Source organism: Hyperolius riggenbachi, chromosome 1, assembly GCF_040937935.1.
Source record: "Hyperolius riggenbachi isolate aHypRig1 chromosome 1, aHypRig1.pri, whole genome shotgun sequence".
NCBI classification, from domain to species: Eukaryota; Metazoa; Chordata; class Amphibia; order Anura; family Hyperoliidae; genus Hyperolius; species Hyperolius riggenbachi.
The window spans coordinates 9,869,377-9,887,026 of record NC_090646.1 but is presented as its reverse complement, the minus strand read 5'-3'; the positions used below and the strand labels follow the sequence as shown (position 1 = coordinate 9,887,026).

General features: G+C 46.6%; 1 protein-coding gene across 1 annotated transcript in view; it reads right to left on the bottom strand.

The window, feature by feature from the left end:
- Positions 1-1,756: 1,756 nt before the first annotated feature.
- The window catches only part of LOC137544545 (vomeronasal type-2 receptor 26-like), a 35,237-nt gene continuing 19,343 nt past the window's right edge, over positions 1,757-17,650 (bottom strand). Inside the window, exons 6-7 of the mRNA XM_068265949.1 lie at positions 2,362-2,661; positions 1,757-2,184 (exon numbers count right to left, since the gene is read on the bottom strand). Of these exons, the coding sequence (XP_068122050.1) occupies positions 1,757-2,184; positions 2,362-2,661 (728 nt within the window). The remainder of the gene's footprint in view (positions 2,185-2,361; positions 2,662-17,650) is intronic.

The following is a 17,650-nucleotide window of genomic DNA, read 5'->3' as shown; positions in this document are numbered from 1 at the left end:
GCGCTGCTCCCCTCCTGCTGGGGGACACCTGACTACCTATTCTGAGGACATGTACCCCTGGCTACATATATACTGGGCACATATACCCCCTGACTGCAGATACTGGGCACATATACCCCCTGGCTACATATACTTTGCCCATATACCCCTGGCTACATATATACTGGGCACATATACCCCTTGACTACCTATACTGGGCACATAGACCCCCTGACTACCTATACTGGGCACATAGACCCCTGGCTACATATACTGGGACATATACCCCTGGCTACATATACTAGGCACATATACCCCTGGCTACATATACTGGGCATGTATACCCCTGGCTACATATACTGGGCACGTATACTCCTGGCTACATATACTAGGCTACATATACTGGGGACTACTATACTCATGGCTACTTATACTGGAGACACCTATAGACCTGGCTACCTATGCTGGGGTGAAAATCCGAATTAAGACTGAAACTGACAGGACATAAAGCTTATGGTGAGATCACTCCATACACCGGCACAATCCGTTACTGCAATATTGCAAGCAGAAGTTGTTCAATCATTTCTACCTACACTTAAACTATCTCCCCCTCTCTGAAGATAAGGACAATGGTACCGGTACCAGAAGGGGTGTATGACTGTATGAGTGTGTATGGTATGGATATTGAGTGAGCGCTCTATCATGGCCGTGTTTTAAATGATTTTAATTGGTTGGTCTGCAATTTTTGACATACGAATTTCCAAAATAAAGCAAATTTTGTAACTTTCTATACCTATGAGAGACCAGAATTTATTTACCCATAATAGTGAAATCAATTGCAATTTTGGTCACTCCCTCTAATTGGAGGTGGGGGTATAACTCATTAAGGAGGTGGTTGAGTCAGGCATCTATTGATAGTATTAATTTACCTATGCTGGGGGTACCTATTTTGGGGGAACTGCTGTCAGATTATCTGCATTTTTGTGGAACCGCTGTTATGTATTTTGAGGAACAGCTGCCAGATTATGTGTATGTTAGGGGAACGGCTGCTGCCAGATTACGTGTATTTTGGGGAACTGCTGCCAGATTGTGTATGTTTGGGGGAACGGCTGCTGCCAGATTATCTGTCCTTTGGGTGTTACGTGTATTTTGGGTGATCCGCTGCCAGGTTTCGCGTTTTTTGGGGAACTGCTTCCAAATTATGTGTATGTTGGTGGAACTGCTGCTGCCACATTATCTATTTTGGGGGAACCACTGCCATATTATCTGTATTTTGGAGGAACTTCTACCAGATTACGTGTCTTTTTGGTGAAATGCTGTCAGATTACATCTATTTTGGGGGGGGGATACACTACGGCAGAGTTTAAACTTCCCCGGCAGACCTTTTACATCACTGCTAAGGTCATATATATTTGGCCCCACCCATGACCACACCCACTTTTATGCATGATCACGCCCATTGTTTGGCTCGCCGCGCTGTGCGCGACGCAGGGGTTTTCCAGGTGAGTCCACTCACCTCTTTTCCCAGGACTAGACCCCTGACTGAAACAATACAACACACTACTACAATAATTAAGTTTGCATTTTCATAAGCTAACATTTGGTTTAAAAAAAAACCTTAAAAAATGAAAACACAGAAGTGATTTTATTCAATAAACGTTTTATAGGTATAGCCATACAGAGCTTTTATTTCCATCTGGCATACATTGCAATATTCATTTTTTAAATAACTAAAAGAAAACGAATACATCATCTTTTCCTAGTTCAGTTTCCTCTGTTATGTATTTGTCTTAAACAAAACTGGTTTCATGTTTAACTCCGGCTTTAAGAGAATAATGTATAACTTAGGGAAAAATATACAACCTAAAAATCCAGCACTGGAGGCCAGTATGGCAAATACCTCCACAGCCACCATGTACTTCCCTCTGGTGCTCAGATAGGCCGGGATCATGGCAATCCAGACACTGCAGAACACCAGCATGCTGAACGTGATGTACTTGGCCTCATTAAAGCTGTCCGGTAATGTCCTCACCATGAAAGCCAGGAGAAAACTCACACCAGCCAGAAACCCCATATAACCCAACACAGAGTAGAAGCCAATCACTGATCCCTCATTACACTGAATGATGATTACTCCAGGAGAAGAGAGCATGTCATACTCCTGATAGGGAGGAGACACTGACAGCCAAACAACACAGATAAGACCTTGAACAGAAGAACACGATAGTATAACATAGTTAGATAATTTTTGGCCAACCCACTTTTTCCATTGGCTGCCAGGTTGTGTAGATTTGAAAGCAATGCAGACTGTGATAGTTTTGGCCAGAACACAGGAGATGGAAACTGAGATGATAATTCCAAAAGATGTTTGTCTTAACATACATGTTATACTGATGGGACGTCCGAGGAAGAAGAAGACACAGAGGAAGCTCAGCAGGATGGAGGCCAGGAGAATGATGCTCACAGTCCGGTTATTGGCTTTAACCACTGGTGAATCCCAGTAGGATATAAACACTTTCAATACAATTGCAGTGATGATGGTGCCTAACAGGGAGACAACAGAGAAGATGAGAGCCAATTGATCTTCTTCAAATGACAAATACTCTAAAGTTTTTGGAATACATGTTGTCTTCTCATCATTTGGCCATTCTTCATCAAGACATCTCTGACAATTTTCACTGTCTATAGACAAAAACAAATAACAGTTTAGAGTGGAAATAAATGCTAAACTTCCTCTCTGCTCTAACAGATTAGTCCCAACATGATAACCTTTAATGGGAAAATAATCTTAATTACACGTTATGGACATCCTAAAAACTTCATGTTTTAACTTGGATTCACTTTACTGGAAGCACTGAAAGGTTTAAACTTCAGTGTTTACTGCTGGACAGAGAGCCCTTGTGGTGCAGCTCACAGCTCTGATTCACAGCTACTGATAAGAGCTAATCAGACACTTTATCTGGCTAAACAAATACAGACCTGGTCAGCAGATGCACAACCGGCCACCTACCTCGTTCCTACAATTAACTACTCCTACCTACCCCATGCATCTTGCACTCCCATGCGCAACTGCATGACTTTATTAGAGCAGCTTCCTTCCCGTGGATATCTCTCCCACTGCCCAACAGGCTTGCCCCCTCCTTCAGCACCTTAAAACATGCCCTCAAACTCACCTTTTCAAGATGGCATACCCTCCCTCACCAATGCCTTAACTCCCTCTGCTGAGAACATCTTGATGCAGCCCCCCCCCCCTCCTCACCCTGTCACCATGCCTTCCCCTTAGATTGCAAGCCTTTGGCAGGGCTTTCCTTGTGTATCCACACCTAGGTGCACCACACCTAGCATAGTCAGGTGACAACGAGGGAGTTAATATTATGAAGGTGTAGTGGGCTATAGTAGATACAATGCAGGCTTTTAAGAGATACTAACCTATGTCTAGCAGACACTAGATCTGATTGAAGAGCAGAAATAGAGGACTCAAGGTCTGGAACCTCTGAGCACCACCTGTCTATACACTTAGGCCTGTTACACATCTACAACGCATTTTACTAGCCTGCGGCTGTCGTCGGGAACCTGCGGTGCGACGCTGAGTGGCGGCGGTAGTATCAATTAATCCGACGGGGAAACGCCAATTCCCAATGATAAAATGTGCCGGGATGTGTCGTACCGCAACTCATCGAAACGCAGCGTCGGGTGTGAAAGGTAAAATGAAAGTCTATGGACTTTCCTTTTACCTTGGTTAAAATGCTGAAAAAGGGCTCTGGTGTGAAAGAGCCCTTATCAATTCTTCCAGCTCTGTCACAAAGCAGGCAGCCGTAAGCATAGCCGGCCTTTGACCTGAGCGACTGGAGTGGTCGCTCAGGGCGCCGGCTTCCAAGGGGGCGCCTATAGCTGGTTGCCTATACTGAGGGCACCTACACCTGATTTCCTATACTGGGGGCACCTATAGCTGGCTACCTTTACTGAGGGCACCAACACCTGGCTACCTATACTTGAGGCACCTACACCTGGCTACGTATACTGGAGGCACCTACACCTGGCTACGTATACTGGAGGCACCTACACGTGGCTACCTATACTGGAGGCACATACACCTGGCTACCTATGGGGCGCTATGGAGACCTTCAACTGACTTCCTACACTGGGGACACCTATGCTTGGCAACCTATGTTGAGGGCACCTACACATGAGATCAGTGGGGGCACCTATACCTGGCTACCTACCTATACTGAGTCTGAGGGCATTTTTATTTGGGGGGGGGGGGGGGTGGCGCACTGCAGCTATAATGCATGGTGCAAATTGTCGGTGCTGTGCTATCATTCTAAATGGGGGGGGGGGGGCAGCTAACTGTCCAACTGATTGTTTTTATTAATATTTCTGAAAGGTTCTAGTCTTCATTTTTAAGTGTATTCAGGATAATGCGCTCTTTCCATCCATTCGTGGTTATTAATAGTATTTTTCTATTACACATATGTGACGTGTCACAGAGATCTGAGCATTTGGCGTGATGTGTCACAACGTCAAAAAGGTTGGGAACCACTGTCCTAGGAGATATCTCAGCAGAAAAAGTGAATTGCATATGGGCCTGTGTGTGCGCGCACGCAGGAAGAGGATGAAGGGAGTCACAAAAATCAGGTTTCGCTCAGGGCACTGTGAAACCTAAGGCCAGCCCTGGCTGTAAGTTGCAGACAGTGCCTTATTAACCTTCTCAAGGTTATAAAGCGACTCTGAATCACCCGAGCCAATAGACACAGGGTTACACTGGAACTGAACCTGCATCTCATGCCTAAGCTGTAAAAACCAGAACAACATCCTGCTGTGAAGACTAAAGGCAGCTTTGAGCTCATTGAACTGTAACAGCGTACCCTGAGGAGCTATGTGCTGCTGATGTTTAATCCCATACCGGCCCACAGGAAGGATCGGGAATGGTGAGGAAATGTTCTAAGCGACGGTTACCCTATAAAGGTGTATAAGGTAATAGAACACCTTTCGGTTTGACCAGGATAGTAGCAGTATCCCATGCCCTCAAGGTAGCAGCCATGGCTGGAGTGAGAGGGTAAGAGCATTTAGGTCCTTTGAAAGGTAGGCAAGTGAGGGCCTCATAAATGCCCAGTACTGCTGCCTCCAATGTAGCCACCGAGTTGGAAGGAGATTGCTCAAACCACCAACTCACCATAACACACATGGCAGCCAGAAAATAAAGAAAAAAATTAGGCAAGGCCAATCCCCCCTGGTCCACCTTAAGCTACAGAGTTTATAGGGAGATGTGGGGCAATTTGTTGGCCCAATTAAAACATGTACTTTTTTTTTTTCAATTTGCCTTTTTTAGGGATGCAGCAAGGTGAATTGCGAAAAATATAATTGAATTTAGGAAGAAATATAATTTTAATAAGATTGGACCTACTTATAAGCGACAAGAAGAGAGAGGCCCAGGCCTTGCATTAACCTTCAAATTTTGTAAGGACAGGGATAAGATTAAGATCAATAAACTGTGTGTGATCAAAAGTGATGGTGATTCCCAGATATTTTATTTGTCGGACCGCTTGGAACTTATGGCACTGACTGCCCTCATGGGCTCAGTCCTCATGGTCTGTCATCACTATCTGCAGTATCTTGTCACTCTTGTTAAACGCTTTTTATGTCTCTTGTATATTGCACTATTGTCATGTCCTTGTAGTTGCTGAGCTCTCTATGTGTATGTGCCAAACCCAATTCCAGGCATGATCCTGTCATGCTTGGCAAAATAAATGATTCTGATTCTATTGCAGCTGAACATCTAAGCAGGGAGAGAACTGCAAGATAGAAGACTTGTCCCAAATAATTTTTAGACCTGAGACAGCATCAAAATCTGACACAGATCAAACACAAGGCAGCTCTTAATTAAGAGGCTGCGTATTAAACCTACTAGCCATGATCACAGATATGCATACATGAGATATTCAACAATAGGAGGGTATCATCGGCATAGAGGGCAAGTTTATCCTCCAGCCAACCCACTCAAAAACCTCTGATATTGATATTGATACTGATATTGTCCAACAGCTGGAACCCTAATGGCCATAGGTTCCAACACCACAACAAAAAGAAGGGGAGATAGAGGGCTGCTTAGAGGAGATGTCTAAGTTTGAGCGAACCAGTGCTGTAGGGGAATCATGCAAAAGCTGGACGAACTTGGGCCCAAAACCAAAGCACCTCATGACCTCCCACAAATAGTCCCATTCAACCAGTAGCGTAACAATAGGGGTTTCAGCCCCTCCGGGGCCCCTGCACCCGGGAGCCTGGGGCTCCTCCGGGGCCCACTCAGGGCTGTTTTTGGGGCAGGAGGGGTCACAGCTAGAGATGGCTCGAACCTCCGATTTTTGGTTTGCGAACCTCGAACGCGAACTTCCACAAAAGTTCGGTTCACGCAAACGTTTGCGAACCGCAATAGGCTTCAATGGGGATGCAAACTTTGAAAATTAGAAACATTTATGCTGGCCACAAAAGTGATTGAAAAATATGTTTCAAGGGGTCTAACACCTGGAGGGGGGCATGGCGGAGTGGGATACACACCAAAAGTCCCGGAGAAAAATCAGGATTTGACGCACAGCAGCGTTTTAAGGGCAGAAATCACATTGCATGCTAAATTGGAGGCCTAAAGTGCTTTAAAACATCTTGCATGTGTATACATCAATCAGGACGTGTAATTAGTGTACTGCTTCACACTGACACACCAAACTCACTGTGTAACGCACCGCACACAGCTGTTTGTGTAGTGACGGCCGTGCTGGACTGGTGCGCACCATGGCGAAAGTGCAGACAAGCCCATATGGTCGGGCTGAGGTAACTGAATGACAGAACAACAGTAACTGAGTGTCCAGCTGATCGAATATGGTCTGTCCACAATGAAACAATGACCTTATTATCTTGGGTGTGCCCCCTCCCGACACACTCATATAGCCGGCGGTCATTGCTTCATTGTGATACGCAAGCACCTTCACCGCGGCAAGGTAACGATCACGAAGGGGAATTGACACATTTACATGCCTTTTGTTTTGTTGTTGTAGCTGCAGTGCAGCCAGAAAACGTAGGCAGGCATGTACACACACCAGAAAATTTTTTTATTGGTTTTGTTAGCGGCCGCTGCTAGCAGCGGCCTTAAAAATTCAGGAATCAGGAATCCGCCTGGACTCCTGGACCCTGTTGGTGGTGGCGGAGAAGGCAGTCAAGCGGCCGGCCTGCAGGCAGAGATGCTGTGTGGGGACCGACTTAGTCTTGGGGCAGACAGTCACACGGCGTGCAGGCAGAGATGCTGTGTGTGGGGACTGACTTAGTCTTTGAGCAGGCCTGACCGTGCTTTGCAAACCATGTGGTCAGATGAACGCTTGACCCAACGCTGTGTGCCAGAGATGACACCACTTGCCTTTCAACATCACGGTACAGTTTGGGTATCACCTTTTTTGAGAAATAATTGCGGCCTGGTATCTTCCACTGTGGTGTGTGGCTATGCTTTTGTGTGCTGCTTTTCCTCAGGTGGTCATCCCATTGCAGTTTTGTCATCATGTGCCTTCATAAATGCGGTGGGGGTGGGCATCCACATTTTTGCAGGGGGGAACAGTGATTTCTTATTAATATTTCTGAAAGGTTCTAGTCTTCATTTTTAAGTGTATTCAGGATAATGCGCTCTTTCCATCCATTCGTGGTTATTAATAGTATTTTTCTGTTATACATATGTGACGTGTCACAGAGATCTGAGCATTTGGCGTGATGTGTCACAACGTCAAAAAGGTTGGGAACCACTGTCCTAGGAGATATCTCAGCAGAAAAAGTGAATTGCATATGGGCCTGTGTGTGCGCGCACGCAGGAAGAGGATGAAGGGAGTCACAAAAATCAGGTTTCGCTCAGGGCACTGTGAAACCTAAGGCCAGCCCTGGCTGTAAGTTGCAGACAGTGCCTTATTAACCTTCTCAAGGTTATAAAGCGACTCTGAATCACCCGAGCCAATAGACACAGGGTTACACTGGAACTGAACCTGCATCTCATGCCTAAGCTGTAAAAACCAGAAGAACATCCTGCTGTGAAGACTAAAGGCAGCTTTGAGCTCATTGAACTGTAACAGCGTACCCTGAGGAGCTATGTGCTGCTGATGTTTAATCCCATACCGGCCCACAGGAAGGATCGGGAATGGTGAGGAAATGTTCTAAGCGACGGTTACCCTATAAAGGTGTATAAGGTAATAGAACACCTTTCGGTTTGACCAGGATAGTAGCAGTATTCCATGCCCTCAAGGTAGCAGCCATGGCTGGAGTGAGAGGGTAAGAGCATTTAGGTCCTTTGAAAGGTAGGCAAGTGAGGGCCTCATAAATGCCCAGTACTGCTGCCTCCAATGTAGCCACCGAGTTGGAAGGAGATTGCTCAAACCACCAACTCACCATAACACACATGGCAGCCAGAAAATAAAGAAAAAAATTAGGCAAGGCCAATCCCCTCTGGTCCACCTTAAGCTACAGAGTTTATAGGGAGATGTGGGGCAATTTGTTGGCCCAATTAAAACATGTACTTTTTTTTTTTCAATTTGCCTTTTTTAGGGATGCAGCAAGGTGAATTGCGAAAAATATAATTGAATTTAGGAAGAAATATAATTTTAATAAGATTGGACCTACTTATAAGCGACAAGAAGAGAGAGGCCCAGGCCTTGCATTAACCTTCAAATTTTGTAAGGACAGGGATAAGATTAAGATCAATAAACTGTGTGTGATCAAAAGTGATGGTGATTCCCAGATATTTTATTTGTCGGACCGCTTGGAACTTATGGCACTGACTGCCCTCATGGGCTCAGTCCTCATAGTCTGTCATCACTATCTGCAGTATCTTGTCACTCTTGTTAAACGCTTTTTATGTCTCTTGTATATTGCACTATTGTCATGTCCTTGTAGTTGCTGAGCTCTCTATGTGTATGTGCCAAACCCAATTCCAGGCATGATCCTGTCATGCTTGGCAAAATAAATGATTCTGATTCTATTGCAGCTGAACATCTAAGCAGGGAGAGAACTGCAAGATAGAAGACTTGTCCCAAATAATTTTTAGACCTGAGACAGCATCAAAATCTGACACAGATCAAACACAAGGCAGCTCTTAATTAAGAGGCTGCGTATTAAACCTACTAGCCATGATCACAGATATGCATACATGAGATATTCAACAATAGGAGGGTATCATCGGCATAGAGGGCAAGTTTATCCTCCAGCCAACCCACTCAAAAACCTCTGATATTGATATTGATACTGATATTGTCCAACAGCTGGAACCCTAATGGCCATAGGTTCCAACACCACAACAAAAAGAAGGGGAGATAGAGGGCTGCTTAGAGGAGATGTCTAAGTTAGAGCGAACCAGTGCTGTAGAGGAATCATGCAAAAGCTGGATGAACTTGAGCCCAAAACCAAAGCACCTCATGACCTCCCACAAATAGTCCCATTTAACCAGTAGCGTAACAATAAGGGTTTCAGCCCCTCCGGGGCCCCTGCACCCGGGAGCCTGGGGCCCCTCTGGGGCCCACTCAGGGCTGTTTTTGGGGCAGGAGGGGTCGCAACTAGAGATGGCTCGAACCTCCGATTTTTGGTTTGCGAACTTCGAATGCGAACTTCCACAAAAGTTCGGTTCACGCAAACGTTTGCGAACCGCAATAGGCTTCAAAGGGGATGCAAACTTTGAAAATTAGAAACATTTATGCTGGCCACAAAAATGATTGAAAAAAAATGTTTCAAGGGGTCTAACACCTGGAGGGGGGCATGGCGGAGTGGGATACACACCAAAAGTCCCGGAGAAAAATCAGGATTTGACGCACAGCAGCGTTTTAAGGGCAGAAATCACATTGCATGCTAAATTGGAGGCCTAAAGTGCTTTAAAACATCTTGCATGTGTATACATCAATCAGGTAGTGTAATTAGTGTACTGCTTCATACTGACAGACCAAACTCACGGTGTAACGCACCGCACACAGCTGTTTGTGTAGTGACGGCCGTGCTGGACTGGTGCGCACCATGGCGAGAGTGCAGACAAGCCCATATGGTCGGGCTCATGTAGCTGAATGACAGAACAACAGTAACTGAGTGTCCAGCTGATCGAATATGGTCTGTCCACAATGAAGCAATGACCTTATTATCTTGGGTGTGCCCCCTCCCGACACACTCATATAGCCGGCGGTCATTGCTTCATTGTGATACGCAAGCACCTTCACCACGGCAAGGTAACAATCACGAAGGTGACTTGACACATGTACATGCCTTTTGTATTGTTGTTGTAGCTGCAGTGCAGCCAGAAAAATTAGGCAGGCATGTACACACACCAGAAAAAAATGTTATTGGTTTTGTTAGCGGCCGCTGCTAGCAGCAGCCTTAAAAATTCAGGAATCTGCCTGGACTCCTGGACCCTGTTGGTGGTGGCGAAGAAGGCAGTGAAGCGGCCGGCCTGCAGGCAGAGATGCTGTGTGGGGACCGCCTTAGTCTTGGGGCAGACAGTCACACAGCGTGCAGGCAGAGATGCTGTGTGTGGGGACTGACTTAGTCTTTGAGCAGGCCTGACCGTGCATTGCAGACCATGTGGTCAGATGAACGCTTGACCCAACGCTGTGTGCCAGAGATGACACCACTTGCCTTTCAACATCACGGTACAGTTTGGGTATCACCTTTTTTGAGAAATAATTGCGGCCTGGTATCTTCCACTGCGGTGCTTTGCTTTTGTGTGCTGCTTTTCCTCAGGTGGTCATCCCATTGCAGTTTTGTCATCATGTGCCTTCATAAGGAAGTTGTCCCTATGCGGGTCTTGGTTTTTCCACAGCTCAATTTTTGGTGGCAGAGAGTACAGATTGCATTGCTCTCATCTGAGGCAGAAACACAAAAAAATGTCCACACCGCTGAGCCCTGGGGTGATGGCACTTTGGTGGTGGCGGCCAACTGAGTGTTAAGTGGGGTGCCAGAATCAAAGCAGGAGGAGGAAAATATGTCACGGTTCCATGCGGAAGCTGAGGAAGATGAGGTGTTCTGTGTTAAATAGTCAACTACGTCCTGACAATATTGGGGGTTGATGGCACGTGCCTTCTGAACACTGTACTTTGGTCCAGGGCCGCACAAAATCATGACAGCATGACCTTGAACAGACCTACCAGGTGGCCTGGCTCTGCCTCGGCCTGTTTTGCCCATATTTGGGGGGATGAAGTGAAAGGTATGCACTGTCTTGACTTATACAATGTGCAGTCACACAGGTGCAGTGAACAGGTATGCAGTGACTAGTATTAGAAACGTGCAGCTGTCACACACACACACAGGTACCGTGAACAGGTGCATTGACACTGCGTGCAGTCACGTAGATATGTAGGTGCACTGAACAACAACAGGTGGGTATGCAGTGATTGGTATTACAAATGTGCAGCTGTCACACACACACAGGTACCGTGAACAGGTGCAGTGACACTGTGTGCAGTCACGTAGGTATGTAGGTGCACTGAACAACAACAGGTGGGTATGCAATGATTGGTATTACTAATGTGCAGCTGTCATACACACAGGTAGTCACTGAATGTGCTGGGCCTGGCAGTGACACAGTAGGAATTAACAAGGCTCTATATGCAACACAAGTGTCTATGGGACACACACCAAAAAAAAAAATAGATCACGTTACACCTGCTGCTGCTGCATTGCCCTGCTCCTGCTGCCTGTGCAGCTCCCACTGCCAGGCTAGGGTGCCTACCAATATTTAACCCAAAACCCACACCATCAATTATTGTTCCCCTTTCAAAAAAAAATGATGATACATGCCTCATTTACCCTAAAAAAAACGTTTTTAAAGCAATTTAAAGGGCACTTCCAGTTTTTCTATCCAGACATCCGAATCCGGACGGATACCCCGGATACTGAGCTCAGATATCCGATTCGGATTCAGATCGGAAAATTTTGAAATTGGATATCTGACCTGGATCGGCGGCGTAGTGGTTAGCTCTCTCGCCTTGCAGCGCTGGGTCCCTGGTTCCAATCCCAGCCAGGGCACTATCTGCAAAGAGTTTGTATGTTCTCTCCGTGTCTGCGTGGGTTTCCTCCCACATTCCAAAAACATACAGATAAGTTAATTGGCTTTCCCTAAAATTGGCCCTAGACTACAGTACTTACACTACATTACTTACACTACATAATATAGACATATGGCAATGGTAGGGATTAGATTGTGAGCTCCTTTGAGGGACAAGATATATATATACACTGTACAGCGCTGCGTAATATGTCGGCACTATATAAATACTAAATAATAATATCCGAATCGGATCCGGATTTTGAAAAGGGGTATCCGAGCAGCACTGTTCGTGAGCTTTGCGGTCTTTGGCATCAATAATTTGCATTGAAATGAAACAAATTTGATTGGCTGTTTGTGGCTCTACCCCCTTTTCTGAATTCGAACCCCAGTCACCCAATGACCAACTGTACCAGGTCTGAGGCTTGTGTCATTAACAGTGCAAGAGTGGCAACACTTACATAGTCCCCTTGAAAATCAATAGGTGAATTTTGATTGGCTTTTATAGGCTCCACCAACTTTGCTGAATATTAATATTAGACACCCACTTGCCAAGTGACACGTGCCAAGTGCCGAGTGACAGTCAGACAGCAGAGGAGAAGACACTAGTGCGCACTAACTGTCACACTGGCACTGCTCACAACACAGCAGTTCTGTAGAAAGCTAACACAGTACTACTACTATAACAACCACTAGCACTGACTGCAGTACTACAGTTCTAACTACACAATAACACCGTGATCCTATTCCCTAATTCCTAACCTATACCTAAGGCTAATAGCTGGCCAGCAGGCAGCAGCTGGCCTGGTCTGTGCACAGCCCACACACAGAAACATAGCAGCTGCCTGCAGCACACACTCTGACTGTCAGACAATGACATCAAGCTAATTAATGATTTAGCAATAGTGTAGTGATAGTGAAGGGGTTAATCACTGAAAAGCTTATCACTGACTGTGTACAGCCCTTGCTAGGCCAGCAGCACTGGAGCACACACTCTGGCTGTCAGACAATGAAATCAATCAAGCTAATTAACGATTTAACAATAGTGTAGTGATAGTGAAGGGGTTAATCACTGAACAGCTTCAGGTTTATTACTGTGTACAGCCCTTGCTAGGCCAGCAGCACTGGAGCATGTCTCTCAGTGAGCATTTCCCAAGCTAGGACGATATGTCTCATCATGGCAGCCCTCCTTATTATACAGGGGGGCTGGTGTAATGGATTACAGAGACACCGCCACGCGGTCTGGCAGCGGGGCGGCTGTCTCCGCGTTCAGACCGGCGGTTTCCACACAGCAGCATGCGTCTGGTTTGTCTGAGCCTAGTAGTGCACACAGATGGAGAGCTACGCGCGCGCGCTAGGAGGCAGGACCTTTATGCCAATAGGAGCGCTGCACTATATATACTTCTTGCCTGTCAGTTGCTGGTTGTCTACCGTTGCGAATACTAACGTGTGAGCACTCAGACCAGTCAGATCTCACAGTGTGTTAGAACTAGGAGGACCTGGGAATTCACACTTAGCCAGATTACGTTTGTGTTATATGTTAGACTAGTTCCAGGGTGTTGTGACCAAGGACCTCACACCCAAGCTTAGGGATACTATGTCATTGATGTGTTATACTTTAGACCAGTTCCAGGGTGTTGTGACCAAAGACCTCACACCCAAGCTTAGGGATACTGTGTCATTGCTGTGTTATACTTTAGACCAGTTCCAGGGTGTTGTGACCAAGGACCTCACACCCAAGCTTAGGGATACTGTGTCATTGCTGTGTTATACTTTAGACTAGTTCCAGGGTGTTGTGACCAAGGACCACACACTTAAGCTTAGGTACCCTCTGCTATTACCGTGTTATACTCTAGACTAGTTCCAGGGTGTCGAGACCAAGGAACTCACACCCCAGTCTAGGACTTTGTTATACTTATATGTTATGACCATTTGTTCTGTCAACCTTGCTCTTGCTTTCTGATTCGGTACCTCTGCATATCTGCCTACCTGTTGCCAGACCCTGCCTGTACCCGGTTATCGAATCAGTCTCTCTCTCTCTGTACCAGATCTGCTCATGTGTTGCCGACCTGGCCTGCCCGACCACTCTAGCTGTCACTCTCCCTGAGTGCTCAGTCTATCAGTATTAGTAGTGACACCATTCCACCAGGTGTCAGCTGCAACCAGGACTCCCGCTCCTCAGAGAGTCCGGCCTGTTAGCAGCCAGTAGTCTCTTACCCTGGCTGCAGTACAGTTTACCATCTGATATCATTATCCCTGGTTACCAGGTCCTCACTATCAAGGAGATAGTTTCTGCACTGCCCAGGGCCACCTGCCCCTCAGGTGGCTCTTGGCCGAGCCGTTTACATCTCCCGCTCCTCAGGAGATAGCCTACAGTTCATCTAGCACTTTACTCATTAGGTGTCCAGAGGTTAGTCATCCTTGTGTTATTGGTGATTCTGCAGATCATCCATAATCAAGTATATATCTGTATTGTTGATGATTCTGCAGATCATCAACAATCAGATTCTCTCTGTGTGCTGACACCGATCGTTACAGCTGGCCAGTGTTCCTTTCTGTGATTAGGTGCCAGGGTTTAGGCTGGTAGCCCTATGATTAGCTCAATGAGGTCAGGTGGGGCTGGCCAGGGTTCCCTTTTGTGATTGGTTGCTAGGGCTTCTGCTGGGAGCCCTCTGATTGGCTCCAGGACGTCATCTCCTTAGTTACAGTATTTCGGATCCGAATATCCGCGGATATCCGCGTTATGTGGCCAAATATCCGCAGATAGCTATCCGGATTTTGGCCCAGGTGTCCGGAATCCAAATCCAGTCAGAGAGTTGAAAAAAGTTCGGATATCCGGGTTAACCGGATATTCGGAATCCTGATGAGCAGCACTGTTCAGTGCACCCACCTACCTACGTGAGCGCACGCAGTGTGCTATTCAATACCACCAGTCACTGCATACCTGTTCACTGCATCTGTGTGACAGTACATTGTATTAGCCAGGTCAGTGCATACCTTTCACTTCATCCCCCCGATATGGACAAAACAAGAGGCAGAGGCAGAGCCAGAGGCAGGCCCCCTGGCAGGTCTGTTCGCGGTCGCGCTGTCATGATTTCGTGCGGTCCTCAACCAAAGTACAGTGTTCAGAAGAAGGCACGTGCCATCAACCCCCAATATTGTCTGGATGTAGTTGACTATTTAACACAGAACACCTCATCTTCCTCAGCTTCCGCACGGAAGCGTGACATATCTTCCTCTTCCTGCTCTGATTCTGGCACCCCACTTAACACTCCGTCGGCAGCCATCACCAAAGTGCCATCATCCCAAGGCTCAGCAGTGTGGACATTTTTTTGTGTGTCTTCCTCAGATGAGAGCAATGCCATCTATACTCTCTGCCACTGAAAATTTCGCCGTGGAAAAACCAAGATTCGTGTAGGGACAACTACCTAACTAAGCAGCACACAAAAGCAAAGCCACACACCGCAGTGGAAGATACCAGGCCGCAATTATTTCTCAAAAAAGGCGATACCTAAACTGTACTGTGATGTTAAAAGGCAAGTGGTGACATCTCTGGCACACAGTGTTGGGTCAAGGGTCCATCTGACCATGGATGCCTGGTCTGCAAAGCACAGTCAGGCCCAAAGACTAAGTCAGTCCCCACACACAGCATCTCTGCCTGCACGCCATGTGACTGCCTGCCCCAAGACTAAGTCGGTCCCCACACAGCATCTCTGCCTGCAGGCCGCTTGACTGCCTTCTCCGCCACCACCAACAGGGTGCAGGACTCAAGGCAGATTCCTGAATTGTAAGGCTGCTGCTAGCAGCGGCCGCTAACAAAAATAATAATAATTTTTCTGGTGCGTGTACATGCCGCCTAATTTTTCTGGCTGCACTGCAGCTGCAACAACAAAACAAAAGGCATGTACATGTGCCCATCCTCCCTTCGTGATCATTACCTTGCCGCGGTGAAGGTGCTTGTGTATCACAATGAAGCAATGACCGCTGGCTATATGAGTGTCTCGGGGGGGGGGGGAGGGGGCACACTCAAGATAATGAGGTCATTGCTTTTTTGTGGACAGACCAAATTCGATCAGCTGGACGGGATCAGTGAATAATGGCGCACAGTGCCTATGCATAGAAATGGCGCCGCATTAAAAAGATACGCTTATCGCTATTTATCGTTAGTACTGCATAATAATGGCGCCCAGGGAAAAAAGAAGAAAAACGGCACACACTAACGTTATTTATCAATAGTGGCACACACTAACGTTATTTATCAATAGTGGCACACACTAACGTTATTTATCAATAGTGGCACACACTAACGTTATTTATCAATAGCGCCCTACATAAGCCAAACTGCAGAAGTTATTTAACTGCAAAATGATGAATGGATTTAATGTAACACTGTCAAGGTTAGGGTTAGGCACCACCAGGGGGGTCTTAGGGTTAGGCACCACCAGGGGGGTGGTTAGGGTTAGGCACCACCAGGGGGGTGGTTAGGGTTAGGCACCACCAGGGGGGTGGTTAGGGTTAGGCACCACCAGGGGGGTGGTTAGGGTTAGGCACCACCAGGGGGGGGTTAGGGTTAGGCACCACCAGAGGGGTGGTTAGGGTTAGGCACCACCAGGGGTGGTTAGGGTTAGGCACCACCAGGGGGGGTTAGGGTTAGGCACCACCAGGGGCATCCATCTGAAAATGGCGCCTGTGAATAATGGCGCACAGTGTTGCCGCTAATCCGTTTGCCGCTTATCGCTATTTAACGCTAAAGCCTTATTGTTATTTAGCGTTAAAGCCTTATTGTTATTTAGCGTTAAAGCCTTATTGTTATTTAGCGTTAACACACAGAACCCTCTCTGTACCTATCCCTAACCCCTAAACCCCCTGGTGGTGCCTAACCCTAACCCCCCCTGGTGGTGCCTAACCCTAACCACCCCTCTGGTGGTGCCTAACCCTAACCCCCCCCTGGTGGTGCCTAACCCTAACCACCCCCCTGGTGGTGCCTAACCCTAACCACCCCCCTGGTGGTGCCTAACCCTAACCACCCCCCTGGTGGTGCCTAACCCTAAGACCCCCCTGGTGGTGCCTAACCCTAACCTAGACAGTGTTACATTAAATCCATTCATCATTTTGCAGTTAAATAACTTCTGCAGTTTGGCTTATGTAGGGCGCTATTGATAAATAACGTTAGTGTGTGCCACTATTGATAAATAACGTTAGTGTGTGCCACTATTGATAAATAACGTTAGTGTGTGCCACTATTGATAAATAACGTTAGTGTGTGCCACTATTGATAAATAACGTTAGTGTGTGCCGTTTTTTTTCTTTTTTCCCTGGGCGCCATTATTATGCAGTACTAACGATAAATAGCGATAAGCGTATCTTTTTAATGCGGCGCCATTTCTATGCATAGGCACTGTGCGCCATTATTCACTGATCCCCCACCGCGGGGTTTAGGGGTTAGGGATAGGTACAGAGAGGGTTCTGTGTGTTAACGCTAAATAACAATAAGGCTTTAACGCTAAATAACAATAAGGCTTTAACGCTAAATAACAATAAGGCTTTAACGCGAAATAACAATAAGGCTTTAACGTTAAATAGCGATAAGCGGCAAACGGATTAGCGGCAACACTGTGCACCATTATT